We start from the raw sequence: 22460 nt of genomic DNA, 5'->3' as shown, positions 1-22460 counted from the left end.
ACCTATAGCAGATGGGATGGTTTTAGCAGCTTTTGAAAGTTTCTGCAGTTTAATTTATTGTTACATAACAAGGCATTTTTCTCACAAGCTTAGAATATAATACAAATATTTATTTGACTGAGCCCTCTAACAAGTCTGAATACATTTCATTCCAGGCAGTTGTTTTTTGTACTTCTCTTATCTCATAGATACATTTATGTTTAGCCCAGTGATAGCAACTGGCAAAGGATGAAATGGCTGCAGCAAAGCTAAAACTAAGGTATAATTTTGCAAAACCAAAACCCTTTGATCACTGAAGCCACCTTTATGTATTGTAGTTTGCTGTTACTTTGTGTTATTGACCAGCTGAGAAATGGCTGCTTCTGTGGAAGAAGAAGGGATAGAGCCTGGTAGAAGTAGACTGAGCAGCCAGGTTATTTTGCGTGTAATTTTGAGTTACTCACCTCGGGAATGGCACGCTCAGATTGGAGTCATAATTTCACTTCACTGACGAGGGTGTGACAATACAATAGAAGATTGTTGCCTGGAATTCATTCCTTAAGAATGCTGCTCTGCTGGCTCTGCTCATTTCAACAACATAAACTACATTATACTCCACGGGGTTGATTATTGTTTGAAATTATTTGGGTGTTTGGATACTTTGTCTTGTTGTATTTAACATTGGAACTCTGCCACTAATTCTCTGTGTGACATTCACATTCATTTTGGAGGCAGTGTATTTCATGCTGTGAAAGTCAGTGAAACGTGTATACAGTCTTTGATTAAACTTATAGCATCTTGATAACATGTAAAGTCAAGGACTGAAAGAGGACATAAAAAGAGCACCTGTTAAAGGAAAAAAGATGTCAGAGAAAATGAGCAAAGAACAGGAACAGTTTAATTCTTCAGAGAAAGCATGCTAATGACCAATAAATATCTATAAAGATGGTTAATTCAAGGACATATATGTTAAAACAAGAACTGCTTCTCCTTTTTTGCCTCTCAGATTGGCAGTGATTAAAGACTAATAATGTTTTATGAGTTTTTGGCAAAGTAGATCATTGTAGGTGGGAATGTAAATAGGTATGACCTTTTTGTAAGACCAGTTTGGGGATATAAATCAAAGTTTACAAGGCATACACCCTTTGATATTCCATGTTTGTTCCTAGGAAGCTATTTCCATTTTGTGAATGGTCTGCTCAAATCCTGAGATTTATAAATTTTATTAATATAATTTATAAATATGATAAAATACTCTCTTGTCCTCTTTACTTAAAATAGTCTTCCTGGTCTCTTATTTGCCTTTGTATTTTGGTTCTAAGATGGGACCTTTTAAAAACTAGGTAGATGTTTCACTTTAGTTACTCAGATCTGTTTCCTTTCTGATTTCTCCTGCAGCTTGTAAGCTTAGGTAGCCCTCACGTCTTTAGAAGTTTCATAAATACTTAATTTTAGTTCTTTCTATTTTTTCACTTGTCTTTAAAGAACTTTAACTCTTCATGGTACCTGTAGTTAACTTTGGGGGGTGCTAGATTGCTGACCAGTAATTCCAACATTGTTTATTGAACATTCTTCCCTTCTCCTTCCTCTAATTATTATATTAGAGGCATAGAATATATTAAATATTATATTATATTAGTAATAAATTATGTAATTTTAGCAATTCATTTGTGAATTCAACTGTGCTAGTTCTGTTGCTAAGTTCACACTGTTTCAACTAGTTTGCAGGAAATTAAAATTCAGTAAATAAATTAATTTAGAATATTTAAAAAAATTCTTGCCTATGTATTATTGCTGATAGAACATGGAATTTTTTTTGACTGTGTTATTTGGTATGTAGAATCTTCGTTCCCTGACGAGGATTTGTCGCTTGCCCTGTGCAGTGGACGGTGGAAACGTGGAGTCCTAACTGCCGGGAAGTCCCCAAATATGGAATAATTTTGTCAAGTTCAAAAGAGTCTTTTGGAATTTTATTGTTATTTATAGAAAACTTAAAAATTTGGAAACATTTGCTCATTTATAAAATATTTAATTTTCTCATACTGTGTCTTGGTATGTCTTGCCAACTACTTAAGGCTTCTTTATATCTCAGTATTTTTATGCAGATAAATAATTACTTTTATTACACACACACACACACACACACACACACACAGAGCAAGCCGTGCGGCATGCAGGATATTAGTTCCTCAAGCAGGGATTGACTCCCCCCCACCCCATCCACCCCCGGTACACACACACAGTGAAAGTACAGAGTCTTAACCACTGCACCTCCAGGGAAAGTCCCTAATTTTCTTATTAAAATAGTTCCTAGAAGTTTTTACATTTTGATACTATTGGGAATGAGATCTCTTTTTATATCTGCTAATTTATAGTTAGGTTATTATAAGAGTTTCATAGATTTCATGTACACAAATGTAGCTTTTTCATATAAATAAAAATTCTTTTATGAAATTTAGTAATTTTAAAATTAATTCCTCAATGTTCATAGTGTTTTCATTTCTTCTTTCAGGGCTTTTAGGTGTATAGTCACATTTTCTAGACAGTAAGTGCTATGAGAACTGAAACATTATTTTTACTTATATTTGTATCCTAAGTGCCTGTCAGATAGTATAAATCAGTATGTAAATGTTTGTTGAATAAATAAATGAGGTCATGATGAGTAGAGAAAGCACTATGAGAACATAGTGACTGTCTTGGAGTAATGTTTTCTTTATATTCTATGGGTGTATATATCTTAGGTTTTTCAGAGTAACCATCTTTTAGTTCTGTAACTAGAAAAACAAAACAAATTTAAGGGGAAAAGCTTAACTTTAAATTCCATTTCTTAACTGAGGTTCAAGGATAGTTTATTGTTTTAGTAGAGTTGATTGGATGTTTTCTGTAAATCCCAGAGGAATGATCTGTGAGGACAAGACATTGAACCTAAGAAAAGGAAGCAGGCCTCTCACAAGGAAGATAGTGGGAAGCTTCTCAGATCTACAGAGTATTTTTTGGTTTGTTTTTATGAAATGAACCTGGTTTGCATGCAGAGCCTTAAGGAAGAACAGACACACCTCTGTGGACTGGACTCCTTTGGCTCTTTTCAGGATACCTCAGTCCAGATTGAGTCCCAGCCCTGCGGCAGAACTCACAGCAGTCTTGGCTGTCTCAGCAGTAGAGATCATTCTTGCTCCATCCTCCCTGGTATGAGTAGGCCAGTTGAATTACGCATTTTCTGTGCCTAGGTTGCTCAGTAAAAGTCTACTTGTTGGTATGCAGAGCTCAGAAAGGAACTGGGTGTGGTCCCCCTGACCTCCCTCCTGGGTGCAGCACTGATGGTAGCTCACCTCTGGGTTGTGGCCCATCTGGGAAGGGATAGGTCTTTCTGCCCAGGAAAGACAGAATTGAGTCTCAGAATTGATCCCCTGTGTTTCTCCCTAGCTGAAGAGGGTATGGGGTCTCTGTAGCTCTGATGTCTAACCTGAGTGTGCTGACTGTACCTGCTTTGCCCATCAGAACAGCTTCATTACCACTGCACAACCTTCGGATCATGGGATGTACGTTCTTTTTGGTGGCTTACTTGCTTGCTTTGTTTTCCATACTTAGTAACAGAAGTGATCTAAGTGCTGTGTACAACTGTCTGATACACATTGGTTCAGTCATGTTGTTGTTCAGTCGCCCGGTCATGTCCGACTCTTTGTGACCCCATGGACTGCAGCACGCCAGGCTTCCCTGTTCAGTCATAGGTGTTTTTATTTAATAGATTTTAAGTGGAATTTTTTTTTTGGTTTTAATTTGAAATTACAGATTAGCAGGAAGTTGCAAAAATAATCCAGAGAGGTCCTGTATTCTTTTCACCTAGTTTGCCCCAATGGTTATGTCTTATGTAGCTAGCTGTAGTACAGTTGTAGTAAGTTGACATCTTTAATGTGTATTATAGTTCTATGCCATTTTATTACATACGTGGATTCCTATAACCACCACTACAGTCAAAATACTGAACTATTACCACTAAGAGCTCCCTTATGCTACCCCTTTGTAATCACATCCTGTATGGGTAGACCCTAGGACTGCTCCCCAGGTCTTGTAATTCACAGAAGGACTTGAAGAACTCCTGTATTGCTGGTTGTTTTATTACAGTGAAAGGATACAGTGAAATGGGATCGATGAAGGAAAACAGTGCGTTGAGCAGAATTTGGAGGATACCAGACGTGAGCTTCCAAAAGCCGTCTCCCAGTGCTTGACAGGATGCTTTTAATCCCTCAGCAGCAAACTCTAGCACCAGGTGTGAAGTTTTCTGTTGGGGAAGTTCGCGTAAGACTAAGATTCCAGGGTTTTTATTGGAGGCTGGTCACACAGGCACAAGCACCTTTATGACTGACCCCCAGAAAGAAAGCAGTATTCACCGGACCTTGCACAGCACACAGCATACAGTGCACAGTCTGCACAGACTGTTCAGACAGGTTGGCACAATGTGGATCAAGACTCCAAGCACACAGAACACCCTTACCAGTTAGTCTGGAAGGGCACTCCTAAGACCTCGGTTCCCAGGAGCTGACCAAGAGTCAGACACACGAGCAGGCCCTTCTGAAAATGAGAGCGTGCATGATTTGAGCAGCTCAGGCCTGCTTGGTTAACTCTTCTGCATACCTTTCCTTACCCTCCCTTGTTAGAAATAGGATATGGAGAAATAATTGTGGGCCGGGGGTGGAGGTGAGGCTTGGGTTGGTTGGGGTAGGTACTACTTTAGAAAGAGTGAAAGCTGAGACCTAACTGATGAGAGGGAAATTACCTAATGAACAGAGTCACAGCTTCTAGGCATTAGAACACACTTGCAAAGGTCCCCAGAAGAGAGAACTTGAAAGGAGTCCTGTATTAGCTTTCTGTTGTTGCCATAATGAATTACCACAAACTCAGCAGCTTAAAACAGCACCCAAAGTTCTGTAAGTCAGAACTCCTGGCCAGCTCAGCTGGTGCTCTGTGAAGGCTCTCAAGAGGTCAAAATTAAGATGTCATCTGATCTGGGCTCTTACCTGGAGGTTATGGGGAGAATCTGCTTCTAGGCATACTCAAATGTTGGTGGAATTGAGTTCAATAAAGTTTTATGACCGAGGTTGTCATTTCCTTGGTTGTCAGCCAGGGGTGTTTCTCAGCTTCTAGAAGCCACCCACATTTCTTATATTTCTCCTCAAAGCCAACAACGGTTCTTTGACTCTCTTTGACTTCTCTGTCCTCCTCTTCTGCTTTATATTTTAAAAACAGTTTTCTTGAAATATAGTTCACATACCATAGTATTCACCCATTTAAAGAGCACAATTCAAAAGCAGCCTTGACCACACCAACTTTAGAACATTTTCACCACCTCAGAAAGAAACTCCATGCCCTTTAGCTATCTCCTTATTTCATTTTCTCTCTCTCTCTCCCCCTGAGTTCTTTTTTTTTTAATTTATTTTTATTTTTTCCCCCCGCTGAGTTCTAAAGCAACCATTATTCTGCTTTCTCTCCAGACTTCCCTGTTCTGAACATTCATACGAATGGGATCATATAGTGTGTTGTCTTTTAATGACTGGCTCTTTCAGTTAGCAAATGTTTTCAAGGTTAGTCCTGTTGTGGCGTGTGTCAGTACTTAATTCCTCTTCATGGCCGAATAATATTGATACTTAATTGTGTGAATATACTACATTTTGTCAATTTATCAGTTGGTGGACATTTGGGTTGTTTTCAACATCATTAGACTATTATGGGAATTGCTGACATAAACATTCATATACAGGTTTTTATGTGGACATACGTTTTCATTTCTCTTGGGCATATACCTTGGAGTGGAATTGCTCAGTAACTCTAATTACAATCATTTGAGAAACTGTCAGATGGTTTCCAAAAGCAGCTGTACCATTTTACATTCCCATCAGCAGTGTATGAATGTTTCAGTTTCTCCACATACTTATCAACAGTTGTTATTATCTCGCTTTTTAATACTAACCATCTAATTGAGTGTGAAGTGGTTTTTCATTTTCCTAATTACTAATGATGTCAGAAGTCATTTAATGTGCTTATTGACCATTGGTATGTCTTCCTTGAAGAAGTGTCTATTCAGCTTTTTTACCCATTTTGATAGCTGGAGTATTTATCTTTTAAAATATTGAGTTGTAACAGTTCCTTATATATTCTGGATACACGTTATCAGATTCATGATTTGCAAATATTTTCTCCCATTCTGTGGGTTGTCTTTTCACTCTCTTCATGGGGTCCGTGGAAACATAGAAGCTTTTAGTTCTCATGAGGTACAATTTGTCTATCTTTTCTTTTGTTTATGCTTTTAGTGTCATCTAAGAATCTTTGCCAAATTTAAAATTATGAAATTTTACCTATGCTTTTTCCCAAGAGTTTTTGTTTTTGCATTTAGGTCTTTTTAAAAAATATATTTATTCACTTATTTCTTTATTTTGGCTGCACTGGTTCTTAATTGTGGCACGTGGGATCTTCAGTCTTTGTTGCAGCATGTGGGATCTTTAGTTGCACGTGCCAACCCTTAGTTGTGGCACATGGGATCTAGTTCCCTGACTGAGGATTGAACCTGGGCCCCCTGCATTGGGAGCACAGAGTCTCAGCTACTGGACCACCAAGGTAGTCCCTGCATGTAGCTCTTTAATCAGTTTTTAATTTCTGTGTATGGTATAAGGCAAAGGTCTGACCTCATTCTATATGCATGGTATCTCAGCATCATTTGTTGAGAAGACTCTTCCGTTTGATAGTTGTGACCATATTTTGGGGAGTTTATTTCTGGACTCACAGTTCTATCCCACTGATCCACGTGTCTGTCCTTGTGCCAGTTCCATGCTACTTTGATTATCATGGATTTGTAGTAAGTTTTGAAATTGGTAACTTACGTCTCCCTACATTCTTTTTCAAGATTGTTTTGACTCTTCTGGGTTCCTGTCTTCTGTGTTTAAGGTTCATGTGCTTATGTTAGGTACACCTGGAAAATCAAGATCATCTCTATTTTAAGGTCAACTGATTAGTAATCTTAATTATCTGGAAAGTTTTTTTTTTTTGGTCATCTGAGGTAGCATAATCACAGGTTAACAGCAGAGTGAACATCACGGGAGCACAAGGCCTGTGAGGCTTAGATTTGTGAAAAGGTAGAGAATGGTAGGCGCAGAAGTTGGATAGAGGGGTATGAATGGAAGTTTCAGAAATATTTTGTCCAAAGTCACATTGCAGAGCTGGGATTTGAGTGCATATTTGACCGATCTCCATGTTCTCAAGTATACATCAAGTTGGTCTTCATAGACTCATAGCTATTATTATTGTTTTCATGTTAACCTGTTGAGCCCTTAGTATATGTGAAGTAGTCTTCACAGTTACATTTTTTGAGCTCTAGCATAGTACTTGGGCAAGTCTTTGGGTGCAAATAGGCTGTACTGGAGTTGACAAAAGGAAAAAGCAGTCAGGGATCAAGGGGTGTGTTTCAGAATCTGAAGATAGGCAAGCAGCCAAACCTTAGCAAAGGGTTGGAACTGAGAAATGGAAGCCCCTCAGGACCTAGAGAATATTTTCCTTCTACCGCTTTTCTCTGCTTCTTCTTGTGTGTCTATTTCAGTCTGCAGATTGATTATCCTGGTATTCAGACCGCTTGTTGGAAGGTGGTCCTGCCTCAACTTCTCCATCATTCAAAAGAACAATCCAGACTCAGTCTCATTTCCAGAACTTCATTTTGGGTCAGGTATCTCCCTCTGGTTCCATCAACTGTGGCCCTGAAGTTGGGGGGAGGGGAGCTGCATGTACCCAAACATGGCAACCTGTAGATTTAGAGATTTACATTTGGGGAACACTTCCCCAAGGAAGGGGAAGTTGCTGACACCTATGTTAGGTAGCCTCCCTTAAATATGTTCATTTTAGTAACAGACAGCTGTGCTATCGTCTTTGTAGTATAAAAACTTTTAAGCTTACTGAATCAATATAAGGAAAAAAGGTAGATATTTCTTTTTGCCTACTTCTCTTGAAATTGAAGGACCACAGGGTGATGATGATGAGTTTAGCTCAGGCTCTCAAAATAGTTTGATGGAACTCAGGACATACTACAAGTTTAGGCTTTTGTAATGTCCCTGCTACTTACTACCTTTTTTTTTTTATACTTTAGAATACTGTATTGGTTTTGTCATACATTGACATGAATCCACCACGGGTGTACATGCATTCCCAAACGTGAACCCCCCTCCCACCTCCCTCCCCATAACATCTCTCTGGGTCATCCTTTCTGACTGAACAGATTATAGGTTTGCAGTCTCAATGTCTTTATCTGTATTATAATAGAAGAAAGTAGATAGTCTTTAAAATTTCTCAATTTAACATTCTAGAATCTTGACTAGACTTGGTTAACCTTCTTTCTAGCTCAGCCTCATTTACTAAATGATAAGTACGATAAATCTAAATCCTGTCTGTCCTTGGTGGTGGTGATGGTTTAGCTGCCAAGTCATGTCTGACTCTTGGGACCCCTTGGGACCCTATAGCCTGCCAGGCTCTGCTGTCCATGGGATTTCCCAGGCAAGAATACTGGACTGGGTTGCCATTTTCTTCTCCAGGGCATCTTCCCAACCCAGGGATCTAACCTGCATTTCTGTGGCTCATTGCATTGATAGGTGGTTTCTTTATCACTGAGCTGCCTGGGAAGCCAGAAAAAAAATATAGATTTATGTAAACACCTCCATAATACATCTCAGTACAGTTCTATTACCTCTAAAAAAATTTCTTGTGCTGTTCATTTATAGACTCCTGCCCTAACATCAGTTTCTAACACACTGATTATACAGTAAATAAATTTTTTAAACTGGCTTCATTCACTCAGCATAAAGCATTTGGGAATTCATCCCAAGTTGTTTGGTATAGCATCACTTACTTTTTTTTTCTAAGTAGCATTCCATTGCATGGATGTACTACACAGTTTGTTCATTCATTCATCTACTGAAGGATATTTTGGTTGTTTCCATTTTTTAACTGGTCATAAAGCGACTTAGCAGCAGCAGCAGGAGGGTTCTAGTTGCCCTGCATCCTTGCTTCCGCTTGGTATTGTCCTTAGTTTTAGCCCTTCTAATATATGTGAATCGATGTCTCATGGTGATTTCAATTTGCATTTCTCTGACGGATGATAATGTTGAACTACTTTTCATGTGCTTAGCTGCCACGTTGTCAAGGTGATGTGACTGACATGGGTTCTTACCGTCTGAAATGTAACCAGTTAGCCTGCCAGTTTCATAGATGCTGGCAGAAGTCATGAGACTCTGGAGTCGAAGACAAAGGAGTTCATTATTCACAGGACATAAATAAAATAAGCTTCATCTCACGTGGGCTACCTTTGGTCCCAAGCCCCATGGGGCTGGTGTCACAGCTGAGGAACCTAAGCTTAAGGAACTCAAATTATTAACAATGGGCAGCAAACAAAGCCACCTGACTTTTGACCTGGAATGTAATATTCTATTTTACTTGAGAGTAAACAAACTTGTCTTCTGCTCTGAAGGGAAGCAGTGATTACTTCCTTCTGAGAATGTTAGATATGCAAACCTTCTTGAAGAGATAGTTTTAATTACAAAGGCCCCTTGTACAGAAATGTGAGAAACCATGGAGAATGATCTCCTATTTGTTTATCTTCTTTGGATAAGTCTGTTCAAGTCTTTTGCCCATTTAAAAAAAATCAGATGGTTTTCCTTTCTGTTGAGTTTTGAGAGTTATACATATCCTGGGTGCAAGTCCTTTGTCAGATATATGATTGGCCAGTATTTTCTCCCAGTCTGTAGTTTGTATTTTCATTTTTCTCGCAGTGTCATTTGCAGAGCAAAAGTTTTTAGTTTTGCTGACAAGTTCAGGCTGCTGGTTCCAACCCTGCTTCTGTGAGCTGTGGTTCCCGTGTCAGTTCATTTTTCAGAGGCTCCCCAGTGCTGTTTCACCCTGTTTCTTGGTGGTGCCAGTCTGAAGCCTGTGCAGTGGTCTCTGTTAGTGTGGTTTTTGGTCTTTGGTCCTGAATAGCATCAGACCTATGTGTGCATGCATGGGCTAGGGTGTTCACAGCTTGCTGTCTGGAATTCGCCTCAGTGATTCCTTCTGTGTTTTTTAAGTTCCCTCGGGGCTTGTCTTCTCTCTTCTGGGTGGAAAGCTGTGGAAGTAGTTGCCCTGTTCTATCTTGTACTCCCATCACTGTCTGGGAGAGTCGAGAGAGGGAAAAATGAGTAGTTCCCCTTGCTCAGAGGGTAGCTCCCACAGTCTCTCATTCCAGTCGCTTCTGTGGACATCGTATGATTGCCAGTGGCTCAAGAGAAGGGGGAAAAAACAAGAAAATGGAGGGATTTTCATATTTCCTCTCAGTGTTAGGAGTTCCTATTCTCATTCTTTGAGCCAGAACTGAAGGAGTTCTCTCTGTGCCCTGGCGTTCATTTCTGGGTTGACTTGGTGATACTGGAGGGCAGAAAGGGTAACCTGACGGGGGGTTCAGTGATACAGTGAGTTCTGGTCTTCTTCCATAATTCCCCTCCTCCTTTTTGCCTTTGAGAGTCCTCAGAAGTAATGCCTAGTGCCTGCCTCTTTAGCTGTGGTGCACGGGCTTCTCTCTGCAGTGGTTTCTCTTGTGGCGAAGCTCGGCTGTAGGGTGCACGGGCTTCAGTAGCTGTAGTAGTTGGGCTTAGCTGTCCCGCCACATGTGGGCTCTTCCTGGACCAGGGATCGAACCCATGTCCCCTGCATTGGCAGGCAGATTCTTTATGACTGTGCTACCAGGGAAGCCCCATCTTAACCATTTTCAAAGTGTATAATACAGAAGTGTTAACTCTGGGTACCTTGTGCAACAGAGGTAGAACCTCTAGAACCTTTCTAGAACCTCTCTAGAACCTTTTTGTCTAGCAAAACTGAAAGTGTCTTCCATGGAACAGCAACTCCTCTTTGCCTCCCTCCCCCTACCCCCTGGCAACAACCATTCTACTTTCTGGTTTGAAGAGTCTGACTTACTTAGATACCTCATGTAGGTGGGATCATGTCTTTGATTTGTCTTTCTGTGATTGACTAATTGTACTTGACATAAGGTCCTCAAACTTCATCCATGTTGTAGCATATGATAGAATTTCTTCCCTTTTGGAGGCTGAATAATATTCCATTGTGTATACCACATTTCTTCATCCATTCATCCTGTGTTTATCCATTCATCCTTGGATGGATATTTAGATTGCTTCTAGCTCTTGGCTACTATGAATAATGCTCAGTGAGCATGAGTGTGCAGATATCTCTTCAAGATCCTGTTTTCAGTTCTTTGGGGAATATACCCAGAAGTGAGATTGCTGGATCATATGATAATTTTATTTCTAATTTTTTTAGGACTCTGCATACTGTTTTCCACAGTGACTGTGTCATTTTACCTTCCCACCAACTGTACACAAGGGTTCCAATTTCTTTACACCCTTGTCAACACTTGTTGTTTGTGTTCTTTTTGATGGTAGCCATTCTGACAGGCATGTGGTGATATGTCATTGTGGTTTGGGTTTGCATATACCTAGTAATTAGTGATGTTAAACATCTTTTCACATGTTAGTTGGCTGTTTGTATTCCTCATGGCTCAGATGGCCAAGAATCTGCCTGCAATGCAGGAGACCCGGGTTCAATCCCTGGGTCAGGAAGATTCCCCAGAGAAGGAAATGGCAGCCCACTCCAGTATTCTTGCCTGGAGAATTCTATGGACAGAGGAGCCTGGTTGGCTACAGTCCATGGGGCCGCAAAAGGTTGGACACGGCTGAGCAACTAACACTAACACACATATCTTCTTTGGGGAATTGTCTGTTCACAGCCTTTGCTGATTTTTAATTGGATTTTTATTGTTGTTGAGTTTTAGTTCTTTACATATTCTGAATATTAAGCTCTTATCAGATAAATGGTTTGCAAATATTTTATCCCATTCCATAGGTTGCCTTTTCACTCTGTTGATTCCTTTTCTGTGCAGAAGTTTTTAAGTTTGATATAGTCCCATTTGTCTGTGTTTGCTCTTGTTTCTTATGCTTTTGGTGTCATATTCCAAGAAATTGTCACTAAATCCAGTGTTGTAAAGTTTTCCTCCTATATTTTGTTCTAGGAGTTTTATAGTTTCATGACTTATGTTTAGGTATTTAATCCAATCAGTCCTTTCTTAAAGTATGCTTTATTATTGGGCAGGAATAAGAAGTTTGTTCTTTAGTATGACAGGAATTTGCCATATTGAAACCTTTCTTTTCCCCTCTTCCTCCCCTTCTTTCTCTTACAGCATGAAGTTGATAAACTCATTCATTTTTTTTTTTCTTATTTGCTTTGCTGTGTGCAGAATGACAGTGAATTCATTTTCAACAGCACTTTCTTGTTTGCTCTTTGATTAACAGGAGGAAGATGAGCCTTAAGTCTGAACGCCGAGGAATTCATGTGGATCAGTCGGAGCTGCTATGCAAGAAAGGATGTGGTTACTACGGCAACCCTGCTTGGCAGGGTTTCTGCTCCAAGTGCTGGAGAGAGGAGTACCACAAAGCCAGGCAGAAGCAGATTCAGGAGGATTGGGAACTGGCAGAGCGGTAAAAGGACTTAACTTGGGGTGTTTAGACAATGATGTAACTGGATACACAGCTTGGCAGAATACATTTTTCTCTTCTGTTTTGAGCTAATTAAGCAAGTCAGCTTAATTTTAAGAGAAATGGATATTTTCTTTTGTTTACCACTTAATGAATAGCTTTCAGTGATTTCTTCACTTTGTCTTAACTTTTAATTGTTTTGTATTTGGGATGAGTTAAGTCTTAGTTCTCTAACATAGACAGTTAGCTCCTTTGAATGAAGATAAGCATACTTCATGGTGAAGATTAAGTGAGGTTATAGATATGAGTGCTCAGGGCTTGGCTTATGACTTTGATCAAGCATTATTTTCCTCATTCTTTTAATACACCCAGCATGACATCTGGCACAGTGATAAGCACACAGTAGTAGAAACCTGTTGATTTGTATCCATGATCCTGAAAGTACAGAAGTTTAACTTTTCCTTAAAAAATGGCATTTGTTAGTATTATCCAGGAAAATGACTATGATGAAAATTAAAACATAGAATGTCTAGTGAGCATAGGAGCTAATAAAATGCCATGAATAACACCGCTGGGCCACCAGGTTTGGTAGATTTAGATTGTTCCCAGGTGATGCTGACGCTGCTATCTGAGGAATCACACGTTGTGAATCATAGTTCTATGGATAACTTTTGAGATTTGTTATGAATACCTCAAATTCAGCTGGCCCAAGGCCAGATTTCTTGCTTTTATTTACTCTCATCCCCACTCCCAGCAGTTCCTCCTGTCCCTCCTCTTGTATCCAGTTAATGACATCACTCTTTATTCAGTTGACTAAAAGACATCAGTCACTAAATTTCTCCTTCCCCTCCCACACACTGGTTGCAACTAATTGAGCATGTTCTGCTTATTTCAGCTCAGAGAGGCCTTTTGAATTCCATCCTCTCCTGTTTCCAGGTTCTTATTTCTCGCTCTTAAATCTGTGTACTCTGTTCTTAATTACTGTCTCTGTCCCTAGTCTGTCTGCCCCTCCAGGTGTCACACAGCTACCTGCATTATGTTTAAAGCACAGATCAGATGATGGTATTGGATTATAGTCTTTTCTTGATTCCCCACCACATGATGAAGTCCAGGATTATAGCAGGCTTGGCAGGCAAGGTTTCTTACCACCTGGCGCCTACCTGTACATCCAACATCAGAGTCCATCACGTCGTCAGTGACCTGACTACATTGATTGAACGTGGTCCTCAATACAAGTGACATCCTTCTCATTTGTAGTAGTACCTTCTTTCTGGAATGCTCTTTCACTTGGAATCCTCTTGATCCTTCTAAGACTGGCCTGAATATCATCATTATAAAGACTTTCTTGGGACTTCCCTGGTGGTCCAGTGGCTAATAATCTGTCTGCCAGTGCAGGGGATGCGGGTTCAGTCCCTCATCTGGGAAGACTGCACATGCAGTGGGGCATCTAACCCTGTGTACCCTGGCTGTTGAAGCCTATGCCCTGCATGCTCTGCAAAAGGAGAAACCACCGCAGTGAAAAGCCCGTGTACCACAACTAGAGAGTAGCCCCTGCTTGCTGCAACTAAAGAAAGCCTGCACATAGTAACAAAGACCTGGCACAGCCAAAAAGAATAAAATAAATTTAAAACAAAAAACCTTGGACTCTTCCAGCAGATTTAGGTTTCTTCCCCCTGTATTCTCATAGCACTAGGGTTTTGCTGTCTACTGTAGGCGCTGTCGCATTATGTGGTAGTTATTGACTTAGCTCTTTCTTTCTTCCACCCTTGAGGTTGTCAGGGAAGAGGACTAGACTGTATTTCTTTTGTGTAATCCTCATACAGCTGCTGAATGAACTTGATCCACAGAGGAAGTCCTTTTTGAAGTTTGTAGTGGCACATAGGATAGTTTGCTGTCAGAGACCTCAGACCTCTTTGGTATTTAACCTCTAATTCTGAACGTTTTAGCTCCCAATTCTTTGAGTTGTTACCTGTAGATGCAAGGAAAAATCTCTCGTTGAATTACAGACTGCAGCGGGAGGAAGAAGAGGCCTTTGCCAGCAGTCAGAGCAGCCAAGGGGCCCAATCCCTCACTTTTTCCAAGTTTGAAGAGAAGAAAACCAATGAGAAGACCCGCAAGGTTACCACAGTGAAGAAATTCTTCAGTGCTTCATCCCGGGTTGGAGCAAAGAAGGGTAATTTTTCTGATTCTCTTTTTCCTTTTGTGCCCAGTGAGACACAGAATGTGTGTGGGCTCAGCTTTGTTAATTCTGTAAGCATTCAGAGATATCATCGCAGACTTGAGATGTTGGGTTGGAGGTGCAGATGACAAATGAAATCTCATTGGTTGGAGGACATTGTGTTTAAGAAAACTTATTTTTACTTTATCAGAGGAATAAAGATAGTTGAAACATATAGTTTTGTTTATAAAATTTATACCCATTGTATCTGCTTGGATGTTCTATTTTTTGTGCCTCCAATTTTTGAATATTGATTTATTCTCCTTTGTTTAATATCTTCACTATCCATACCTTATCAGAAATGACTGTTTCAAGTTATCTTAAAGTTGTCTAAAAGAGAAGTTTTCTGAAAGCTTGAGAGGCAGCTTGTGTCTAGATAGTAAATACTATTTAGGAACATGTAAGAAAGGCTCACTTTTGTATGTGCTTGACCTTTTTCATCCTACTGTTTAAAATTCCACATTACAACCAGCAGGAAAATTCTTGCTAAAGTCACACTTGTTCTACCTGTGAGCTGATAAGCTAGTTGAAGTGACCCAGCAGGAAGCAAGAAAGAATGTCTCTTGTTAGACCTTAGTCTCTCTACCTCTGTGTTGATAACCAACACTGATGCTGTCAGAGAGCTGTTCTCTTGGACACTTCCCTCCACTCCCTCCACCCCAACCTGGGATAATTGTTGTTAGGTTTTTGGTCTGCCTGCAGGAAGGGAAATAATAGTATCACAGCTAAAGATCTTTGCTAATCTTTTCGGATTTAATGACTATTGTTTTTTGTTTATTAGAAAGAACGATTGTTTATCCAAAAATACAGCACTTCTCTTTAATAAACGCAAACCTTTAAACCATCTTTTCATTCACATGATCCATTTGGAATTGTTCTTGCTTGGCCCTCTGTCAGCAGTTTTCTCTACAGCAGTAAGAAGGGGAATAATCAATACTTGTTACAGATTAGATGTGTTTGATAAGAATGTATTTGGTTCATGATTTATTTATGAGGAGGTAGTGTAGTAGGGTGATTAAAAGTGTATACTTTGGAGTCACCCTGGTTTGAGCCTCAGCTTTGCAGTTTGCTAGCTGTGTGACCTTAAGCAGGCTGATCTCTTTAAGCCCTGTCTATTCTGAGGGATAGTAATACCTGTCATTGGCATGTCTTGAGGAGTAAATGAGCTAATGTGTATACAGAGTTTTAGCGCAGTACCTGACACACATAGTAGGTGTCCAATACATGTTAGCTATTTTTAAATGCATGTTGTTTTTTTGATAGAAAAACCTGCTGGCAAGGAACTCGGAGGTATTGATCAAAGCCATTCTTTCCTGTTTAGTTTGCATTCTGTTTCCTGTTTTGGGGAAGTCTGATTAACCTTATGCATTTATAGATGTCTGGTGAAATGATATATGACAACAAGTGAAATAGTAAAGAATTATAAAATCATCAGCTCTGTCACATTTTACAGATGACAGTATGAAAGCCCATAAGGTAAACTGATTTACCTAAGGTCATATAATGAGTTGCTATATTAGAGCTCAGGTCTCCTTTAAGTCCTGGTTAAGCTTTATCCCCTTATATCCCTTGACCTCAAATATGTATGTGTTCACCTACAACTATATCTGCGTCTGTATCTATGTAGATAGGTAAGTGCATAATAGTCACACATATTTATGACTATACTTGGCACTTTAAAAAATCATGTCCTAGGAGCTTCTATACAGTATACATTGTATTATGGAAGGAAGATTTGTACTTTAAAAGAAAAATTTCAGGTGATTTTTAATCTTAAAAACTTGCATGTGGAATAGTTTGTAATTTTTAAAATTTCTTTAGAATGATAGTTTTTTTTTTATCTTTAGCTGTTTTATGTCTGTAGAAAGCATGTGATGAGAAAGACTTCAGAGTGTTGGGGAAAAAATTGATGTGTGTGTATTAGAAAAGAAGACGCTGTTGGATCTTTGTTTCACAGATTGCTTATGTAACTCTGCCAAATGAACTCTACATTTCAGGGTGATTATTTTTTTGGCCTTTGCATGTGGATGAAGTTAGCCTATACTAAATGCAGTTTTCATTTATTGAGTCAACTACAATAGGCCTTTTATGTTCTGTGTTCTTTATTTCACCTTGTTAATACAAGATGTCCTTGCTCTTGACATTTTACTTGCTTCTATTGGTGGTACAAAAGAAAGCTCTTAAGCCAGGGCAGGTTGGTGGTACGTAGAACACAAATGACCTTCTAAGGGATTTGAAAAATATTTTAACTTCCTGTTAGAGTTGGCTGTGTCTTCAGAGAAGATTAATGGGACAGTTTGACTGTAAAGACTCAGAGAATGTACTTTCAGTTTTTTAATCCCCAGAGCCGGGTTGAGTGAGCTGTAGTTTAGAGTAAATCACAGTGGGTCAGCCAAGTTGAAATACTTGCTCATACATTCTAAAATGCTCTTTTTCTTTAGCGGCCAAATAAATGTCACCCTGAGTAGAATCTTGTGTTCATCTTTTACAAATAATCTAAAAGTTATGCTGTAAGGAGGGATTAAGGAAGGCTGTCCTTTTTTTTTTTAGAATTAAAATGCCAATCTTTCTACTTAGACCTTAGATTCTAAATACTATCCTACACTGAAGTGAATTCGGGTTCCTTGGAGAATTGACTGATTCTGGAACTGGAGCTGGGAAAGGAGGGCCCCTCAGAAATGTTGGGGACATGTCAAACACCCAGAGGTCAGCTTGAATGGGTTCCCACTGACCAAATTTGGATATCAAAACAAATAAAGATATAAATGGACTGCAGATGAATAAAACAACAATCCATTAGTCCATCCAACTAATAAAATAGATAAATGAAGAAGGGAAGAAAACTCTTGCTTGCCATAGAATGTTGAGTAACAAATATAGGAGTGATGGAGACAGAAAAATCACCATTTTATAGTTATCCTGGTAGGAACTGGTTCAGACAGGTTTCACCAGTGGATGCTGAATCTAGGGTGAGAGGAGGGAGTTTCCTGAGGAACAAGTTGTGAACCATGATTCAGGTTAACTCCCGCAGCTTATTTACTGATTACAAATAAAGAAATGATAGCTATATTACAACATGGGAAATGGACCTTCTGTGCCTCTGGATATGATAATTTGAGAAGAACACAATATCAATTATGTAATATTTAAGCTGAAAATTTATAACCTGACATCTAGTCATGAGGCAACAGTAGAGAAACACAAGTTGAGGTACATTCAGTAAAAGTAACTGGCTCATATTCTTCAAAATTGTCAGTGTCATGAAAAAAACAAAGACACATTTCCAGGTTAGAGGGGACTGTATGACCAGTCTCCTCAGTTTGTGTGACCCTCAGTTTGATCCTGTGTTTAAAAAAAAATGCTAATTTTTCAGTAACTATAGTTAGCAACAGAATATCCTTGTTGCTAAGAAATACTCAAACTAAGGGATAAAGAACATGATACATACCATCTACTCTGAAAAAATTTAGAAAAAATTGCACGCAGACATGGAGCAAAATGTTAAAATTTTGTGACTCTAGATAATGGGTAGAAAGGGATTCTTTGGGAGAATTCCATGGACAGAGGATTCTGGTGAGCTGTGATCCATAGAGTCACAAAGAGTCAGACACAACTGAAGAGACTTAGCATGCATGCACATACTAATTCATAACTGGTGAATGCAGTTCATCTTTTTTTTTTCTTTTAAGTTTTTTTAAAGTAGTTTTAGGTTCACATAAAATTGAAAGGATGATGCAGAGATTTCCCATATGTGCTATGCCTCCACACATGCACAGTCTGCTCCAGCGTCAGCATCCCCCACCAGAGTGGGCCATTTGTGTTACAGTTGCTGAACCTACATTGACACATGATTTTCAGAAGTATGTAGTTTATATAAGGATTCATTCTTGGCATTGTACATTCGGTTGATTCGGACAATTGTATAACAATACGTATTTACCATTATAGTATCATACAGAGTCTCTTTACTTTCATTAGCATTTTGAAAGAGTCTTTTTTAAAAATCAAAATCGTCTGTCTTTGGAAAATAGTATTTGTTGAAGGGAGAGAGTGTGCACAAGTAAGGCAATAAAAGAGAGGCTAGAGTTTCCCTGCCCTTGGCTGGCTTACAGATCCGCAGAGTCTCAGGGCATGGTGTCCCCTGGAAAGAGTCCTCAGTCCACTCTGACATGCTGAGGCAGATACTGCATAGTAAGGAGCTCAGGCTACAGAGTTAAGGCACAGAGTCCTGGGTTCAGATTCCAGCTTGTGCCACTTAAATAGCTGCAGCATCATTCAAGTTAATTAACGTTCTCAAGCCTTAGCTTATAGAGTTGTGAGGATTATACAACAAAGCGTCGGAAAAGTACTTAGCACATAATAAGCATTTGCTGTATGTAAACTATTACCACGGTTAGTTTGTCAGATTGCATGTGTATTCTGTTTTTGTTGGGTGGAGTGTTCTATAAATATCAATTAATTCAAGTTGTCTGATAGCATTGTTCAGGTATTCTGTCCTTATTGACTTTTTTGTATTACCTGTAATATTGATTACCAAGAGGGGAGCATCGAACTCTCTTATTAAAATTATGGATTTTTAAATTTCTTCTCTTTAGTTTATGTTTCACGTGTTTTAAAGCTGTGTCACTAGGTGCATGGGCTTCCCTGCTGGCTCACGGGTAAAGAATCTGCCTGCAGTGCAGAGACAGGGGTTTGATTCCTGGGTTGGGAAGATCCCCTGGAGAAGGAAATGGCAACCCACTCCAGTATACTTGCCTGGGAAATCCCAGGGACAGAGGAGCCTAGTGGGCTACAGTTCATGGGGTTGTAAAAGAGTCAGACACGACTTAGCGATGAAACAAACAAGGAGAATCCAAATATTTAAACATAAAATAACTTAAATTCAAGTTTAACTTTGATTTAGCATAATTTAAATAATCTAAGGTTAGGTACTTAAAGTAATTCCATGCATGGATCTTCGTGTAATGAAACTTACTATGTTTAATTTTCCCAGCAGAAATTCAGGAAGCAAAAGCTCCCAGTCCTTCCATAAACCGGCAAACCAGCATTGAAACGGATAGAGTGTCTAAAGAGTTCATAGAATTTCTCAAGACCTTCCACAAGACAGGCCAAGAAATCTATAAGCAGACCAAGCTGTTTTTGGAAGCAATGCATTACAAAAGGGTAGGTTGAGAACCACCTAGAAATGTAGAGTTTTGGTTTTAGGAAAGGTCTTAGAGATAATCTAGTAAAACTTGGTCAATTTCCAACTGAGAAAATAAAGATCCAGAAATGTTGTCACTTACCTGAGAAATGTCACTGAACCAAGTTAAACATGACTCTAAGGCTAATACTTTTCCACTGCAACTCAATGGTATTTGGATCATCTTCATGTGGAAAGTCTGGCATCAAAGCCACTTATACTGTGTCCTTTAGTAATAAGCCTTCCTAACTTGTCACCTTATAAATAGTCAGCTGCCAAGAGGGTCATAGTAGACCTTGAACTCTTAAGTAATAATCATTAGACCAAGAATAATCATTTAAGATTTTTTTTTTTTTTTTTGGTTTGGTTTGGTTTTGTATTTTGAGTTTTAATTTTCCTGTCCTTGCTCAGGTAGAGAAGCGAAAGCTAAAATTTAGACATTGAAAAGGACCTTAGCAACTTCTGTCCATTTATTGTACAGGTAGGGAAGTTGAGAGCCAGCGAGGATGAGTGACTTATCCAGGGTCACTTGGATAACAGCTTGTGTCCTCTCCATGTGTGTCTTTACCCTGTAATTTCTAACCCATAGTTTCAACAGTGAACCACTCTTGCCCACACCTTTTTCCTCTTCGTTCCTGTCTTCTCCACTCCTAGAGTATACCAGTGATGAGCAACCTTTTTTCCACATACAGGTCGAGTCCAGAAATATTAAGTAGTTTCAGAATTGCATTAAAATTTTTTTCAGCCATTTTATTTTTATCAGGACATACTTTATATCTGCACTGAGAGTTTTTAAAAATAGTTCCTCATCCCCAAAATGTACCTCTTTAGGCTAAAGTTTCATTCAGCACCTGCATAATTCCCATACACTGAAGTATTGCAAAGTAATGCTTAAAGAGATTTTTTTTTAAAACTAGTGCTATACTGCTTGAAAAGCCTGGTTCACTTTACTCATCTGTGAATACTTTTGATCTTTTCCTAAACCTTGTTGGAAAACTCAGGTAACCAATGGCTAAATGTACAGTTGCATCAATGAACTCTAATTCAGGAGTCTGTTCATTGATTTTTAAGACTGTATGTTTAGTAATATCAGGTACTTGCAGAAGTCACTGGCAGGACACTACTGGACCCCTGAGTGTCATGAATAACATTTTATGTGCTCAAACTCTGGTGCCCTCAGTGTTTTAAATGAATGTAACATCTTTGGGAATTCTGCAGAATTTGGCTACCTGGTACACCAACTGCACTGTCCCTTCTGTCTCAGAATGTGAGTTACTGGAACACTTAACCCTTACACATTTCATTCACTGAAGCAAAGGCAAAAGTCTAAACATTTCTCTTGCTGAAAAATTAACATGGCAATGTTTGTGAAAAGCGCATTTGAGTAGTTTGTCGTTAGTAACTATCTAGCTCCTGAAAGTGACTGACTACTACTGGCTTTTCCTTAAAGTGAGGAAGTGAACTCACGTGCCTTGGCAGTGCTTACCACCTTCATTTTGCCAGTAATTGAATTTGACAAAAATCAGCCAGCTTCATGACCACAGGATATATTCCCTTGTAAGGTGGATTATCTTAAAATGTGAGGACTACATGCTTGGCGACATACTTTAAAACTTAAAATTAAACATGTATATAGGAGGCATAAAGCCCTAATATGTTTAGTTTCCTGGAAAAGAAAATTGTTGAAGGCAGCAGAGTCTAGTGATACAAAAAATATGAACATTAAAAGTTAAGTTAAAACCTAAGTAGATCAAACAGTTAACTGTAGTACAAAAGAAACTCAATCTAGAAAATAGGTCATGGAGATCTAGTTTCAAAAGATAAAATACACAAAACATAATTAAAGAAATAGGCAAAGATTTTGAAAGCTAGAGGTGGAAAAAAGACTTCAGCCAGACTTTTTTTTTTTTTTTTTTTTTTTTAGGAAATAAAATGGCTTTACACAGACATTATAGAAAAGACTATCCCAGGGATTGGTTAAAGAATGCTTAAAGAAAAGAAGTAATTTACACTGCTAGACTGTGCTTTTTCTTAGAAAATTATGAAAAATCTTTTGGAATTTTATAAAACCTAAAAGAATTTACCAGCACAAACGTGCTATTATGTTACTTAGCTCCTTTGGGAAGAAGTTTGAAGGATCTGAGATGTAATCTGCTTGCAAGTTAAGTTAGCCTGCCATAGTTTGGTGGTCTTCCCTGGTGGCTCAGGTGGTAAAGAATCCACCTGCAATGCAGGAGACCCATGTTTGATCCCTGGGTCGAGAAGATCCCCTGGAGAAGGGAATGGCTATTCTCTCCAGTATTCTTGCTTGCAGAATTCCATGAACAGAAGAGCCTGGAGGGCTACAGTCAATGGGGTTGCAAAGAGTTGAACACGACTGAGCAACTAATGCTTTCACTTTCATAATTCCATGAATACTGGCAGAAGACAAGCTTCCTGGGTCAGAAAAAAAAAAAGAAGCCAGTTTATGATAGCATTAGCAGTGGCCAGAGTATATCAACCAGGTAATCCCTGTACAGGCAGTGAGTTA

The 22460-nt window shown here is 39.0% G+C and overlaps 1 protein-coding gene across 3 annotated transcripts in view; it reads left to right on the top strand.

The window, feature by feature from the left end:
• The window catches only part of RABGEF1 (RAB guanine nucleotide exchange factor 1), a 48405-nt gene that overhangs the window by 10638 nt on the left and 15307 nt on the right, over positions 1–22460 (top strand). Inside the window, exons 1-4 of one of the 3 annotated variants that reach the window (XM_052636126.1) lie at positions 7569–7687; positions 12348–12533; positions 14537–14703; positions 19742–19911. In XM_052636126.1, the coding sequence (XP_052492086.1) occupies positions 12355–12533; positions 14537–14703; positions 19742–19911 (516 nt within the window). In that variant the 5' untranslated portion in view covers positions 7569–7687; positions 12348–12354. Of the gene's footprint in view, positions 1–7568; positions 7688–12339; positions 12534–14536; positions 14704–19741; positions 19912–22460 lie in introns of those variants that run through there. The other 2 variants (XM_052636125.1, XM_052636127.1) reach the window with 2 other exon arrangements.

Source organism: Budorcas taxicolor, chromosome 2, assembly GCF_023091745.1.
Source record: "Budorcas taxicolor isolate Tak-1 chromosome 2, Takin1.1, whole genome shotgun sequence".
NCBI classification, from domain to species: Eukaryota; Metazoa; Chordata; class Mammalia; order Artiodactyla; family Bovidae; genus Budorcas; species Budorcas taxicolor.
This window is presented reverse-complemented; position numbering and strand designations above follow the sequence as displayed.